General features: G+C 39.5%; 1 protein-coding gene across 1 annotated transcript; it reads left to right on the top strand.

Moving 5' to 3' along the window:
- LOC109819408 lies at positions 3956–11969 on the top strand. Its single transcript, XM_020385119.1, has 4 exons — positions 3956–4186; positions 4619–4912; positions 5266–5800; positions 11664–11969. Exons 1-4 carry the CDS (start codon positions 3956–3958, stop codon positions 11762–11764), a joined length of 1161 nt encoding a protein of 386 aa, XP_020240708.1. The 3' UTR covers positions 11765–11969.

The raw sequence follows: 13158 nt of genomic DNA on the forward strand, positions 1-13158 counted from the left end.
AGTATTCTTATATATACTTATATAAGAGAAAGTATACTTATATATACTTATACATATATATACTTATATAAGAGAGAGTATACTTATATATACTTATATACTAAGAGAGAGTATATATATACATACACATATGACATATTATACATATATAGAAATATATTATATAAGAGAGAGTATACATATATAAGAGAGAGTATACTTATATATACATATATACTAAGAGAGAGTATATATATACATACATGCATACATTATACATATATAAGAGAGAGTATTCTTATATATACTTATATAAGAGAAAGTATACTTATATATACTTATACATATATATACTTATATAAGAGAGAGTATACTTATATATACTTATATACTAAGAGAGAGTATATATATACATACACATATGACATATTATACATATATAGAAATATATTATATAAGAGAGAGTATACATATATAAGAGAGAGTATACTTATATATACATATATACTAAGAGAGAGTATATATATACATACATGCATACATTATACATATATAAGAGAGAGTATTCTTATATATACTTATATAAGAGAAAGTATACTTATATATACTTATACATATATATACTTATATAAGAGAGAGTATACTTATATATACTTATATACTAAGAGAGAGTATATATATACATACACATATGACATATTATACATATATAGAAATATATTATATAAGAGAGAGTATACATATATAAGAGAGAGTATACTTATATATACATATATACTAAGAGAGAGTATATATATACATACATGCATACATTATACATATATAAGAGAGAGTATTCTTATATATACTTATATAAGAGAAAGTATATTTATATATACTTATACATATATATACTTACATAAGAGAGAGTATACTTATATATACTTATATACAAAGAGAGAGTATATATATACACACATATGACATATTATACATATATAGAAATATGTTATATATACATATATTATATATATACATATATTATACATATATAAAAATATATTATATATACATATATTATACATATTATATATATTTATATATACATATATAATATAATACATAAAAAAAACTACTATTTCGGGCCGGGCCGGGCTCGGGCCGGGCACAAAAGAGCCGGCCCGGAGCCCGGACTTGGCCCGGGTTTCCGGGCCGAGGCCGGGCCGGGCCGGGCCCGGGCCGCGGGCTGTTTTGGACACCGTGCGGTTTGATTGTTTATTTTATCGGGTCCAATGGAATTTGAACGCGAATACTATACGTTCCTATTTATACACGTATAAAATTATCGAATTTGAACGCGGATTCCAATATTTATATATCTAGTTTTTTGAATTCAAACTCAAATATTTGATATTTGATAAATGTTCACGAATACTTATAGAAGATTAAAATATATTTATTGTGCTAAACAATATAGTTTTTAAATAATATTAAAATTCATAAATAAAAGTTATTCCTTTATAATATATAGTTATTCCTTTATAATATATGATGTATATATATATATTTAAATCAAAATTTTAATTAAAAAAATTTAAGATTATTTAAGTCTTAAAATCAGTATATAAAACTTAAGTAAAATGATAAATGAGTTTAAAATATGATATTATATGTGTAATAATACAAATAATAAGCGATGATCAAATTTTAAATGAATATTTAATAGACAAACCAATCGAATATGGCTGAATAGTTATTCTAACAATTATACAACTATTTGTTAATTATTTGGTCCATTTCTACCCCTACTCACCGGGTGGTTGGTTTTAACATCTCTGATGTCAGTCACCCGAATTATTCTATTGATTTATTTCGACAGTCCCCTGTATCTTTAGGGGTTGTTTGGTTGGTTTCCTAAAAACCAAGAAAAGGAAACCGGTACAAGGAAATCAATAAAATAATATTTTTATCCATTTCCATCCCTAAAACTCACCCACAATATCCAATAAAATATTATTTTTATCCTCCAACTCATCTCATTTCATCTACTTTCTTACCTTTAAAAATAAACCAAACACAAGAAATGTGTCACATCATCCAACTCATCACATCTCATTTTATCTTATTTTTAAAAATCACACACATCATCCAATAATATTATGACAACTCATCTCATCTCATTAAACATTCCTTTCTATCCATTTCCTAAAAAAAAAACAAGAAATCAATTTTCTTAAGTACGTGTCACATCATCCAATAATATACCTCCAACTCATCTCATCTCATCTATTTTCTTATTTTTAAAAACGAACCAAACACAAACAACCTCAAAACATCATTCAATAATATACCTCCAATTCATTTTCTTATTTTTTTAACCAACCAAACAACCTCAAAATAAGTTTTTTAAAAAATCACTCACATCATCCAATAATAAGGTGACAACTCATCTCATCTCATCTCCTATTCTATAATTTCCTTCTTTTTTAAGCCAACCAAACAACTTCAAAATAATTATAATAGGAAATAGGTTTCCTATTTCTTGATTTCCCAGTTTTTTTTTCCAAACGAACAGCCCCTTAGTATTTTCACATTTTAGCCACCCAAATCCTTGAAATCAATCTCTGGCCCACATAAATCTCCAATATTTCTATTAGCCCCCAATCCAAATCTTTAAAATTGATCTCAGGCCTCCCAATCCTATTAGCATGCGGGAGTAAGTACTCCTATTGAAACATACGTGATGGAACTAGGGCAAAGTCGAACAAAGAATAGTATTTTAATATTTTACATCTATTTGTCTATTTGTACGAGTAGCTAATGATATTATTTCTATAAAAATAATTTTTCATATGAGAATTTATATTTATTCGTACCTTTTAAGGAGGGTATAATCGAAAATTATTTTATTATTTTATTCCCACTTAAGTGGGAATATCAATTACTTATAAATGGTTGGGAATGATACTTCCTACATAAAGTGGGAATTAATAAAAAGTGAGAATAGCAATTCTAGCGCCTAAAAATACATCGTGTTTGGTACGCATGAATAAAGAGTTGGAATTGCATTCCATTCTCACTCATTTTCACGTACCAAACGAGGCGTAAGGTCTTTTGTAATGATCGTAAATTTTTAATACGGGTTTAAATAATTTTCTGGTATTTAAATATTAAATATTATTTTTCTAAAAGAGTATTTTTATTTTTCCCAATTTTTCTAGAATTTCCTATGATTTAAAAATCTGATTTTTATTTTTATTTTAATAGTTTTGTTAATTATAAATTTAATTGTTTCGGTAATATTTTTAATTAATAGTTAATTATTCATTATTGTTATTGTTATTATTATTTTGACCATAAATTTTAATATCTATTTGATTTAAATTTTTGGTATTTTTAAATTATATTGTAAAGGGGTATTTTTCCCTGTGTTTTCCCTCTCATCGGTTGATCTCTCTGTCTTTCTCTCTCTTCATCTCTCATCTCTCCCCTACCCCATCTCCCTAAAATCCTCCCCCATGTTTCCCGTACACCCCAACCTCGTGATTCCTTCAGTACCTAACCCTGGCAAGGTCAAATGTGGTACGAGATGCTTTGAGTCGTTTCCGGCAATCATGCACCTCCACGCCATGGAGACTTCAACAGGAAGTCGAGGGAATATGAGTAAAAAGTTCTTCTTCCAGGAGTCACTGCTTCTTTGAAATCTTCAGATTCAAATGACATTGGTCAGCGAATCAAGGCTGCACAAGCAGGGTGACTCATTTCTCAGAAGTGCAGAATTAGCAGTTGGCTTGGCGCTTCGCCGAATTGTTGTTCATGAGGACGGATCCTTCGATTGGGCAGTACGATCTGTGTACCAGGAGGAGATATTCGAGGGATTTGATTAGGAAGCTCATAGCTCACCGATTCTATTCATCCTGAGGCACGAAGATGTATAAGGATCTGAAGATGAACTTTTGGTGGCGTGGTCATGAAGAGAATTGGCCGAGTGTGGTAAATGCCTTGTATTCAGCAGGTAAGGCAGAGACATCAGCGGCATCGCGGTCTTTTTGCAGCCATTGCTATTCCGGATGGAAAGTGGCACATTGTCACCAATGGACTTCGTTATGCTACCTCGGAGTCACTAGACAAAATGACGCTGTTTGGTGATCGTAGTATCGACTTACCAATCGCTCATTCATTCCCTTCCGATGGACACGCGACAGAGCATCTTGCTCAAAATACAGGAGTAAAATTTATCTCTATATATTTCAATGATTTCCTTTCGCCAGAGTGTTAGTAATTCTAGTAATCTGGCAGGAGATCGTAACGATTGACGGAGTTCAGTGTGCATCGTTTCCGGATCGTGTACCCGATTTACCTCAGAGTTCTGAATAGTTGGCAGTCAGAGTCTTGGGACCAGTCTCAGTTTCAGCACACTTATCATCCCAGACCGAGGAGTTTTACAGTCGGAGAGGACCATTCAGATTTGGAGATATGCTTCAGAGCCTGTAAATGCTTGATTTATCACTGGATCAGTGGAAGATCACTTGCCTTGTGGAGTTGCATACAACAATGTTTCCAGCTATAATGAATGGCCCCTTTTTGCAGTTCACTATATGGCAGGAAGTGTCTTCTCCGTTGAGCTGGGACGACGTGGTGACGGAAATTTTTGGGCCAGAGTGATGAGAGATCAGCTGCTTTATTTGATGCAGTCAGGACATTCGGGACGACTTCAAAGCATTGGCAGATTCACGCGGCATTTGGAATTTCAGCCAGGAATCATGTATCTGAGGATTCCCACCTGGGTACCATCGGTTCGGAAGGCGAGGAAGTTGAGTCCGCAGATAATGTGGGACCTTTCGATATAGAGAGAGTAGGAGAAGTGGCGTATCCGACTTGCATTCCCACCCGCCCTGGATGGAGTGGCATACTATTCCAACACGTTCTCTCAGTTCGGAATATCGGAGATTCGGTATGTAATAGATAATTCTCCGGAGATTGGTTGCGACCTGATTTGTCAAGCAGAAGCAGCCTGTTGGCGATTTTGGAGAAGGAGAAGACCCTCCGAACAAGACCGTTTCGCTGTTCTGTGATTGGCACCCAGATTTCCTGGAGGTCGACTTGGGAAACCTGAGTCTGAGATGCGACATGCGATCCCTCACTATTTCCTCGAATCTAGTTGGTCTTGTCTTGTTATCTTATTTTAAACTCTTGTAGACTTTTTCATTTATGGATATGCACTATATTTTGAACTTTATACTGAAGTTGAGATGACATTGTCTTATATTTCGTCCTTGTTTAATTCCGGAGGAATTTGTTTTAAAGGGGGACGATGATGATAAGGAGCCTGAAGACTCCCACGTGATTCAGAGCAGGACACCAGCAGCTCCGGCCCGGAATGTCGAGCGTCCCCCTCCGAGGCAGCAGCAGCAGGGCCCGCAGAGACAGCAACACTCTCAGCGTCAGCCATTCCCTCAGAATCACCCTTATCAGCGCCCGGGAGTGCAGACTCGCGGCCAACCTTCGGTGAGGTGTTCCTATTGCAGCTACCCTGGTCATACTCTGCAGGATTGCCCCAGGCGTCTTCACCTATGCTTTAGCTGTGGGTCCCCCGATCATATCAGTCGAGACTGTCCTCAGAAACAGCAGGCCCGGTTGCCCACACCTCCAGTTCGAACAACTCTTCTAGCTCCGCCTCGACCAGCCCCGGCAGCACAGCCTCAGCACAGATCCTATCCTCGAGCAGGGCCTCTTCCTCCACAGCAGCAGCGTTATCAGGAAGCACACCGGCAGCAACCTCAGCGACAGACGTTCATGATGTCAGCCGTAGAAGCTGAGGCGAACGATCGAGTTATCACTGGTAAGAATTGTTTATCTTAGTCTTAATTGCATATGAATTTTCTTATTACATAATGATACTATGATAGGATTGTTTAAGAATACTGAGTTAGTTATGTTTACATCCTCCTATAATAGGCAAGGTCCTTGTTTCTTCCGTTCCTGCTTTATCACTCTTCGATTCTGGAGCCTCCCATTGTTTCTTGTCTCGTCGCTTTGCGAATACCCACTCTCTTCCTATAGCTCCTTTGACTACGGGCTGGAATATTAACACTGGCAGTGGTGTCTTAGTAGCATCTAGTGGTTATGATGCATGCCCTGTAGTCATCTGCGGGAGGGAACTCTTCGCAGATTTTCTGGTGATAGATTTGCCGAGCTTTGATGCAGTTTTTGGGATGGATTGGTTGGGGTCGTTCTTTGCCACCATTGATTGTCGTCGTCGGAGCGTAGTATTCGAGATACCGGATCATCCGAGATTTGAGTTCACTAGTGGTAGCACATCGGTCGGACCTGTAGAGTTCAGAGCTAGACCGAAGAAGGCGACGTTAGCTGCGATGCAAGTGGAATCCGAGAAGCCAATTGTAGTTCAGGAATTTGGAGATGTGTTTCCTAACAATATTTATGGATTTCTCCCAAATCGAGCAATTGAGTTTTCCATAGATTTGAAGCCTGGAACTGCTCCGATCTCCAAGACTCCTTATCGTATGCCTCCGGCTGAGTTGGCCGAGCTTCGGACTCAGTTGGATGATCTTATGCAGAGAGGCTTGATACGACCCAGTGTATCAGCCTGGGGAGCACCTGTGTTGCTTGTGGGTAAGAAGGATGGATCCAAGCGGATGTGCATCGACTATCGGGAGTTGAATGCTGTGACAGTGAAGAATAAGTATCCACTTCCCCGTATTGATGATATCTTCGACCAATTAGGAGGATCGAGAGTATTTTCTAAGCTGGATCTGCGGAGTGGATATCACCAGGTGAAGGTCAAGGACTCTGATGTTCCCAAGACTGCATTTCGGACGAGATATGGACATTATGAGTTCTTAGTGATGCCGTTTGGTGTGACTAATGCGCCAGCGACATTCATGAACCTGATGAATCTGGTATTCTATGATGTGCTGGACAAGTTTGTAGAAGTCTTTATTGATGACATCCTGGTATACTCCAAGAGTGAAGCGGAGTTCTTAGTGATGTCGTTTGGTGTGACTAATGCACCGGCGACATTTATGAACCTGATGAATCTGGTATTCTATGATGTGCTGGACAAGTTTGTAGAAGTCTTTATTGATGACATCCTGGTATACTCCAAGAGTGAAGCGGAGCATGTGGAGCACTTGCGGTACGTGTTGAAGACCTTGAGAGAGCATCGGCTATTTGCCAAGTATAGTAAGTGCCAGTTCTGGCTGGATCGTATTGCGTTTCTGGGACACGTGGTGTCAGGAGACGGCATATCAGTGGATCCGGAGAAGGTATCTGCAGTGAAGGATTGGCCTACCCCTAAGTCGGTGTCTGATATTAAGAGCTTTCTGGGATTAGCTGGTTACTACCGTCGCTTCATCAGAGATTTTTCGAAGATTGCGGAGCCGATGACACGACTTACGAGGAAGGATATTAAGTTTGTCTGGTCTAATGCTTGTGAGCAGGCATTTGAGGAGTTAAAGTATCGACTGATTTCGGCCCCGGTCTTGATGATACCAGATAATAGAGGAAACTTTGAGGTGTTTTGCGACGCATCAGGTAGAGGATTGGGATGCGTTCTTCAGCAGGATGGTCATGTGGTAGCATATGCTTCTCGTCAGTTGAAGAAGCATGAGCAGAATTATCCTACCCACGACTTGGAGTTGGCAGCTGTGATTTTTGCCCTTAAGCTTTGGAGGCATTATTTGTTGGGAGAGCAAGTGAAGGTGTTCACTGATCACAAGAGCTTGAAGTACATCTTCACTCAGAAGGAGCTCAACATGAGACAACGTAGATGGTTAGAGCTGATGGCAGATTACGACATCGACCTTCAGTACCACCCTGGCAAGGTCAATGTGGTACCAGATGCTTTGAGTCGTTTGCCGGCAATCATGACCCTCACGGCTCAGTGGAGACTTTAGCAGGAAGTGAGGGATATGAGTATAGAAGTTCTTCTTCCAGGAGTCACTGCTTCTTTGATGAATCTTCAGATTCAATCGACATTGGTCGAGCGAATCAAGGCTGCACAAGCAGGTGACTCATTTCTTCAGAAGTGCAGAGAGTTAGCAGTGGCTGGCCTTCGGCCGGAATTTGTTGTTCATGAGGACGGATCCTTACGATTTGGGAGTCGTATCTGTGTACCAGGAGGAGATATTCGAGAGGAGTTATTACGGGAAGCTCACAGCTCACCGTATTCTATTCACCCTGGAGGTACGAAGATGTATAAGGATCTGAAGCTAAATTATTAGTGGCGTGGTATGAAGAGAGATGTGACTCGTAGTGTGGCTAAGTGCCTTGTATGTCAGCAGGTGAAGGCAGAGCATCAGCGCATCGCAGGTCTTTTGCAGCCATTGCCTATTCCGGAATGGAAGTGGCAGCATGTCACCATGGACTTCGTTACTGGCTTACCTCGGAGCACTAGACAAAATGACGCTGTTTGGGTGATCGTAGATCGATTAACCAAATCGGCTCACTTCATTCCCTTCCGAGTGGGACAGTCGACGGAGCATCTTGCTCAAAGATACATGGAGGTAAAATATTTATCTCTATATATTTCAATGAGTTCCTTTCCCAAGAGTGTTAGTAAATCTCTAGTATTGCAGGAGATCGTACGATTGCACGGAGTTCCAGTGTGCATCGTTTCGGATCGTGATACCCGATTTACCTCAGAGTTCTGGAAGAGTTTGCAGGCGAGTCTTGGGACCAGTCTCAGTTTCAGCACAGCTTATCATCCCCAGACCGATAGGCAATCGGAGAGGACCATTCAGATTTTGGAGGATATGCTTAGAGCCTGTATGCTTGATTTTCATGGATCGTGGGAAGATCACTTGCATTTGGTGGAGTTTGCATACAACAATAGTTTCCAGGCTAGTATTGGAATGGCCCCTTTTGCAGCACTATATGGCAGGAAGTGTCGTTCTCCGTTGAGTTGGGACGACGTTGGTGAACGAGAGATTTTTGGGCCAGAGTTGATTGAGAGATCAGTTGATGCAGTCAGGATCATTCGGGAGCGACTTCGCATAGCGCAGGACAGATTCAAGCATTGGGCAGATGCGAAACGCCGGCACTTGGAGTTTCAGCCAGGAGATCATGTGTTCCTAAAGATTTCCCCCAACCGAGGCACCATTCTCTTTGGAAGGCATGGGAAGTTGAGTCCGATATGTGGGACCTTTCGACGTATTAGACAGAGTTGGAGAAGTGGCGTACCGACTAGCATTACCACCCGCACTGGCTGGAGTGCACAACGTATTCCACATTTCTCAGTTGCGAAAATACGTTGGAGATCCAAGTCATGTCGTATTTGACATACGAAAAGCAGCCTGTGGCGATTTTAGACCGAAGGGAGAAGACCCTCCGGAATAAGACCGTTTTGCTTGTCCGTGTGATGTGGCACCCAGATTCTCCTGGAGAGTCGACTTGGGAAACTGAGTCTGAGATGCGACAGCGATACCCTCATCTATTTCCTGAATCCTAGCTGTCTTGTCTTGTATCTTATTTTGAAACGCCTTGTATGACTTTTCCTATTTATGGATATGCAATATATTTTGAACTTTATATGAGTTGAGATGAATCTGTCTTTATATTTCGTCCTTGTTTTAATTCCGAGGACGGAATTTATTTTGAGGGGGGTAGGATGTAATGATCGTAAATTTTTAATACGGGTTTAAATAATTTTCTGGTATTTAAATATTAAATATTATTTTCTAAAAGAGTATTTGTATTTCCCCAATTTTTCTAGAATTTTCTACGATTTAAAAAAATACTGTATTGTATTATTTTAATAGTTTTGCTAATTATAAATTTAATTATTTCGGTAAAACTTTTAAATTAATAGTTAATTATTTATTATTGTTATTGTTATTAGTATTATTATTTTGATCATAAATTTTTAATAATTATTTGATTTAAATTTTTGGTATTTTTAAATTATATTGTAAAGGGGTATTTTTCCCCGTGTTTTTCCTACGGTATTTCACTTTGTTTCTCTCTCTTCATCTCTCTCTCACTCTCTCTCTCCCCTACCCCACTTTCCCTAAAACCCTCCCCCATGTTTCCCGCATACCCCCACATCATGATTCCCCCACTCCTCAAAAGAACCCCAGATTCATCTCTCTTCCTCTCGTTTTCATCTCCCTCTCACTCTCACACGTCCTCTCTCAATCTCTCTCACTGTCATTCTCACTCTCTCTCTCCCTCATCAGTTCTCTCCCTCTCTTCCTCTACAAAATCCCAACTCCAGCTCCCCCTTCTTCCTCATATCTCTCTTCCCCGCTCTCCTCACCACCGAAGCCCACACCAGATCCGAACCCGCCTGAGCACGCCGTCGACGAACACCCAGCATCACCTCGTGCTCCTCCTCCGTTCATCCTGCCGCGCCAACGCCTCCACCCTCCTCCGAGCTCATCCCAGCCCCTCACCGTGCCGCTGACCTCCGACCACCGCCCACACCTCAACCGCCTCCCTCCAGCCACGGACCTCCCCACCTCCGAGCTCCTCCTCCACCACCGTCAACACCATCTCCACCACCCTCTACCCTCGCCCAGCTCGACCACCCCCTCCATGGCCGCCGCGAGCTCCGCCTGAGACGAGCGCACCCCAGCGACGCCGATCCGCCTCCGACGAACAGCCCTCGACGCCGACGACCTCGCCCTGCCACCCGCTGCCTTCCCCTGCCATTGCCGCAATCATTTTTAGGAAAATTATAATAATTTCAAAGGAATTATCTTGGAAAAAGAATCATTTTAGAATAATTATAATAATTTTTAGAAATTATTTTGTGGAAGAAATCATTTTAGAATGACATATTTTTAAAAAGAAATTATGTTTGGGAAAATAGACTATTTTGAATTAATAAGAATTTATCTTATAAAAAGATTATTTTTGAATTTATGAATTTATTATTTTTAAAAGATTATTTTTAGAATTAATATAGTGAGAAAATAACTTATTTTGAAAAAGGGATTATTTTTAAGTAAATAACTTTATTATTTCAAAAGATTATTTTAGAACAATTTTATGATTCAAATTCTTAGTCTTGATTATCTGATATGCTATGATACTATTGTACATGATTAGTTGCATTGATTGTTCCTTGTTGTGATTGAGAACCGTTAGGAGTTTATGACTATAGTGACCTGTGTGACATGAATAAGACCTAAAGACATGTGTTGTGTTGACTTAGAAAAACGAGAAGAGTTGGGATGGGGAAGTTAATGTTCATGTGATCGGATATAGCTGTTGATGTATCTTCCAGGCTCGCGCCAGTGAATTCGTGTAGTCACTGGGGTTGGTTTGATGGGCTAAAGTGAATTCGTGTAGTCACTTTAGTCAGTGAATTTGTGTAGTCACCCGAGTTCTGCTTGAGTTCGGACCAGGCCGAAATCGGATTGCGTGTAGTCCTCTGACCGATTCGTGTAGCGGTATTGGATGCACGTAGGGGATTTGTGAACAGCCAGTTATCCGATGATAGGAGCGTTGACTCTGTGTGAGATGTGGACCACTGAGTTTTAGGTTGGTTAGTATTCGACCCAGTCACTGTATTCACATAGTTGTATGTTACCATTAGATTTCAGTTGCATGTATCATTATCTTTTTGTTATTATTATTATTATCGTAGCATGGAACATTAGACCGTTTTATTTGTTCATGTGAGATCTTGCCGTGTGCCATGCACGCGCTGACGTACACCTGTTTTCTCTGGTGTGCGTCAGACTTAGGAAACGAACAGGTTCAGTTCGATGATGCCGCCGAGCCAGTGTATGCTCAGCCGGAATGTCCTTCTGATGGAGTGGAAGAACAAACTGAAGCCTAGACGCATTTTCTTTTCTGTAGTAGCTAATAGAGCACTCTTGCAGTATTTTCTTTAGTTTGGTGACAGATTTGGTTATTTTGTTAGTATTTCCTTTTATGGACTATGTATTTCTTATTTCCTAGTTGAACTGTTGTTGTAGTAAGGGTATGATGAACCCATATTTATGTCTGGGATGATTCACTATGGATGATATGTTTATTTCTTATTCTGGATTGTCTTTCTATTCTTGCTATTGTGATCGGGGACCTGTGATTGAGATTTATGTATTTGACGCTTAGCGTATTGGATTGAGAAGAAAAGAAAAGAAAAAATGATGATAATATTTCTTCTCAATCGAATACGTCGCGGACTTGTTCACGTTCTGATTTCCCAGTATTTTGGGAAGCGGGGCGTGACATCTTTCATAACAGGAATTTATCCGACGTGAATTTGGAATTAGAGCCGAAGAGTGCCATGGGTGAACACCTTGAAGAAGATGAAGTGAAAATGAGTTTGGATTTGGGTTTTACTAAATGAATTTGGGGAGCTTAACAGAAATAAGTTAAAAGTGGTTGGCGGTTTTGGGTTTGTGTGAGAGGGATATGATTGTCAAATCACCAAAGTAAACAATACTCCCCTATTTCAACCAGATTTTAACTAAAGAGGTTACTTCAACATATTGATAGGATCTGAATGGCATCGGATCAATTTTAAAGATTAGGGGGCCTAATATCTAAATATAAAAAAAAAATATTCTAGTTTGTTGGGTGATGGTTTGGGGCAATTTTAAATATAACGGAGGCTGATATTGAAATATTCAAGATCTCGGGGATTAACATCGAAACAACCCTATCGCACTTCGGTACCAGTCTTATCGCCGCCATCTCAGACATTCGAAAAATCTAAACTACGACTAGATTTAGACTATCCATGGATATGTAGTTACAAAAATGCCCAACACCTTTTCTCTCTTTGCTCCTGCCCTGCTCTTGAGGGGGAAAACACGACGATCACCGGTAAATCCAATCCCAAAACCTCATTGGAGCCCGTGAGTCTTCGCCGAGGAGGACGAGGGATCTTCGGCTCGGGGGAGGCATCAGCGGTCACTCAGGAGGATGAACTAACACCAGCTATTGCTAGCAGGTCTATGAAAACGTCAAAATCAAAACAAAACAACACCCCAACAACCATGAGCTGATGAGCGTTCGAAGTCATGCATGCAACCGTTCCCTCTTCAGCTTATGAAACAATTTCAAGCCGTTAATAATATAACAAAAAAGTTAATGCAAAGAAAGATGAGACAAGTATGTGTTCAAATGCAAACAATCTTGGCGACCTTACCTCAAACATGTAAAAAAAAAAAAAAAAAAAAAAATAAAACATGAAAAAAAAAAAAAAAAAAAAAAATTAAAGGC

The sequence above is a fragment of the Asparagus officinalis genome, chromosome 8 (assembly GCF_001876935.1).
Source record: "Asparagus officinalis chromosome 8, Aspof.V1, whole genome shotgun sequence".
Taxonomy (NCBI): Eukaryota; Viridiplantae; Streptophyta; class Magnoliopsida; order Asparagales; family Asparagaceae; genus Asparagus; species Asparagus officinalis.

Coding starts and splice junctions, on each gene's coding strand:
- LOC109819408 (XM_020385119.1), top strand. CDS start 3,956: ATGCCTTGTATTCAGCAGGTAAGGCAGAGACATCAGCGGCATCGCGGT. Junction 4,187..4,618: donor ATCTTGCTCAAAATACAGGA/GTAAAATTTATC, acceptor TTTTTGGGCCAG/AGTGATGAGAGATCAGCTGC. Junction 4,913..5,265: donor TTCGGAATATCGGAGATTCG/GTATGTAATAGA, acceptor TTTGTTTTAAAG/GGGGACGATGATGATAAGGA.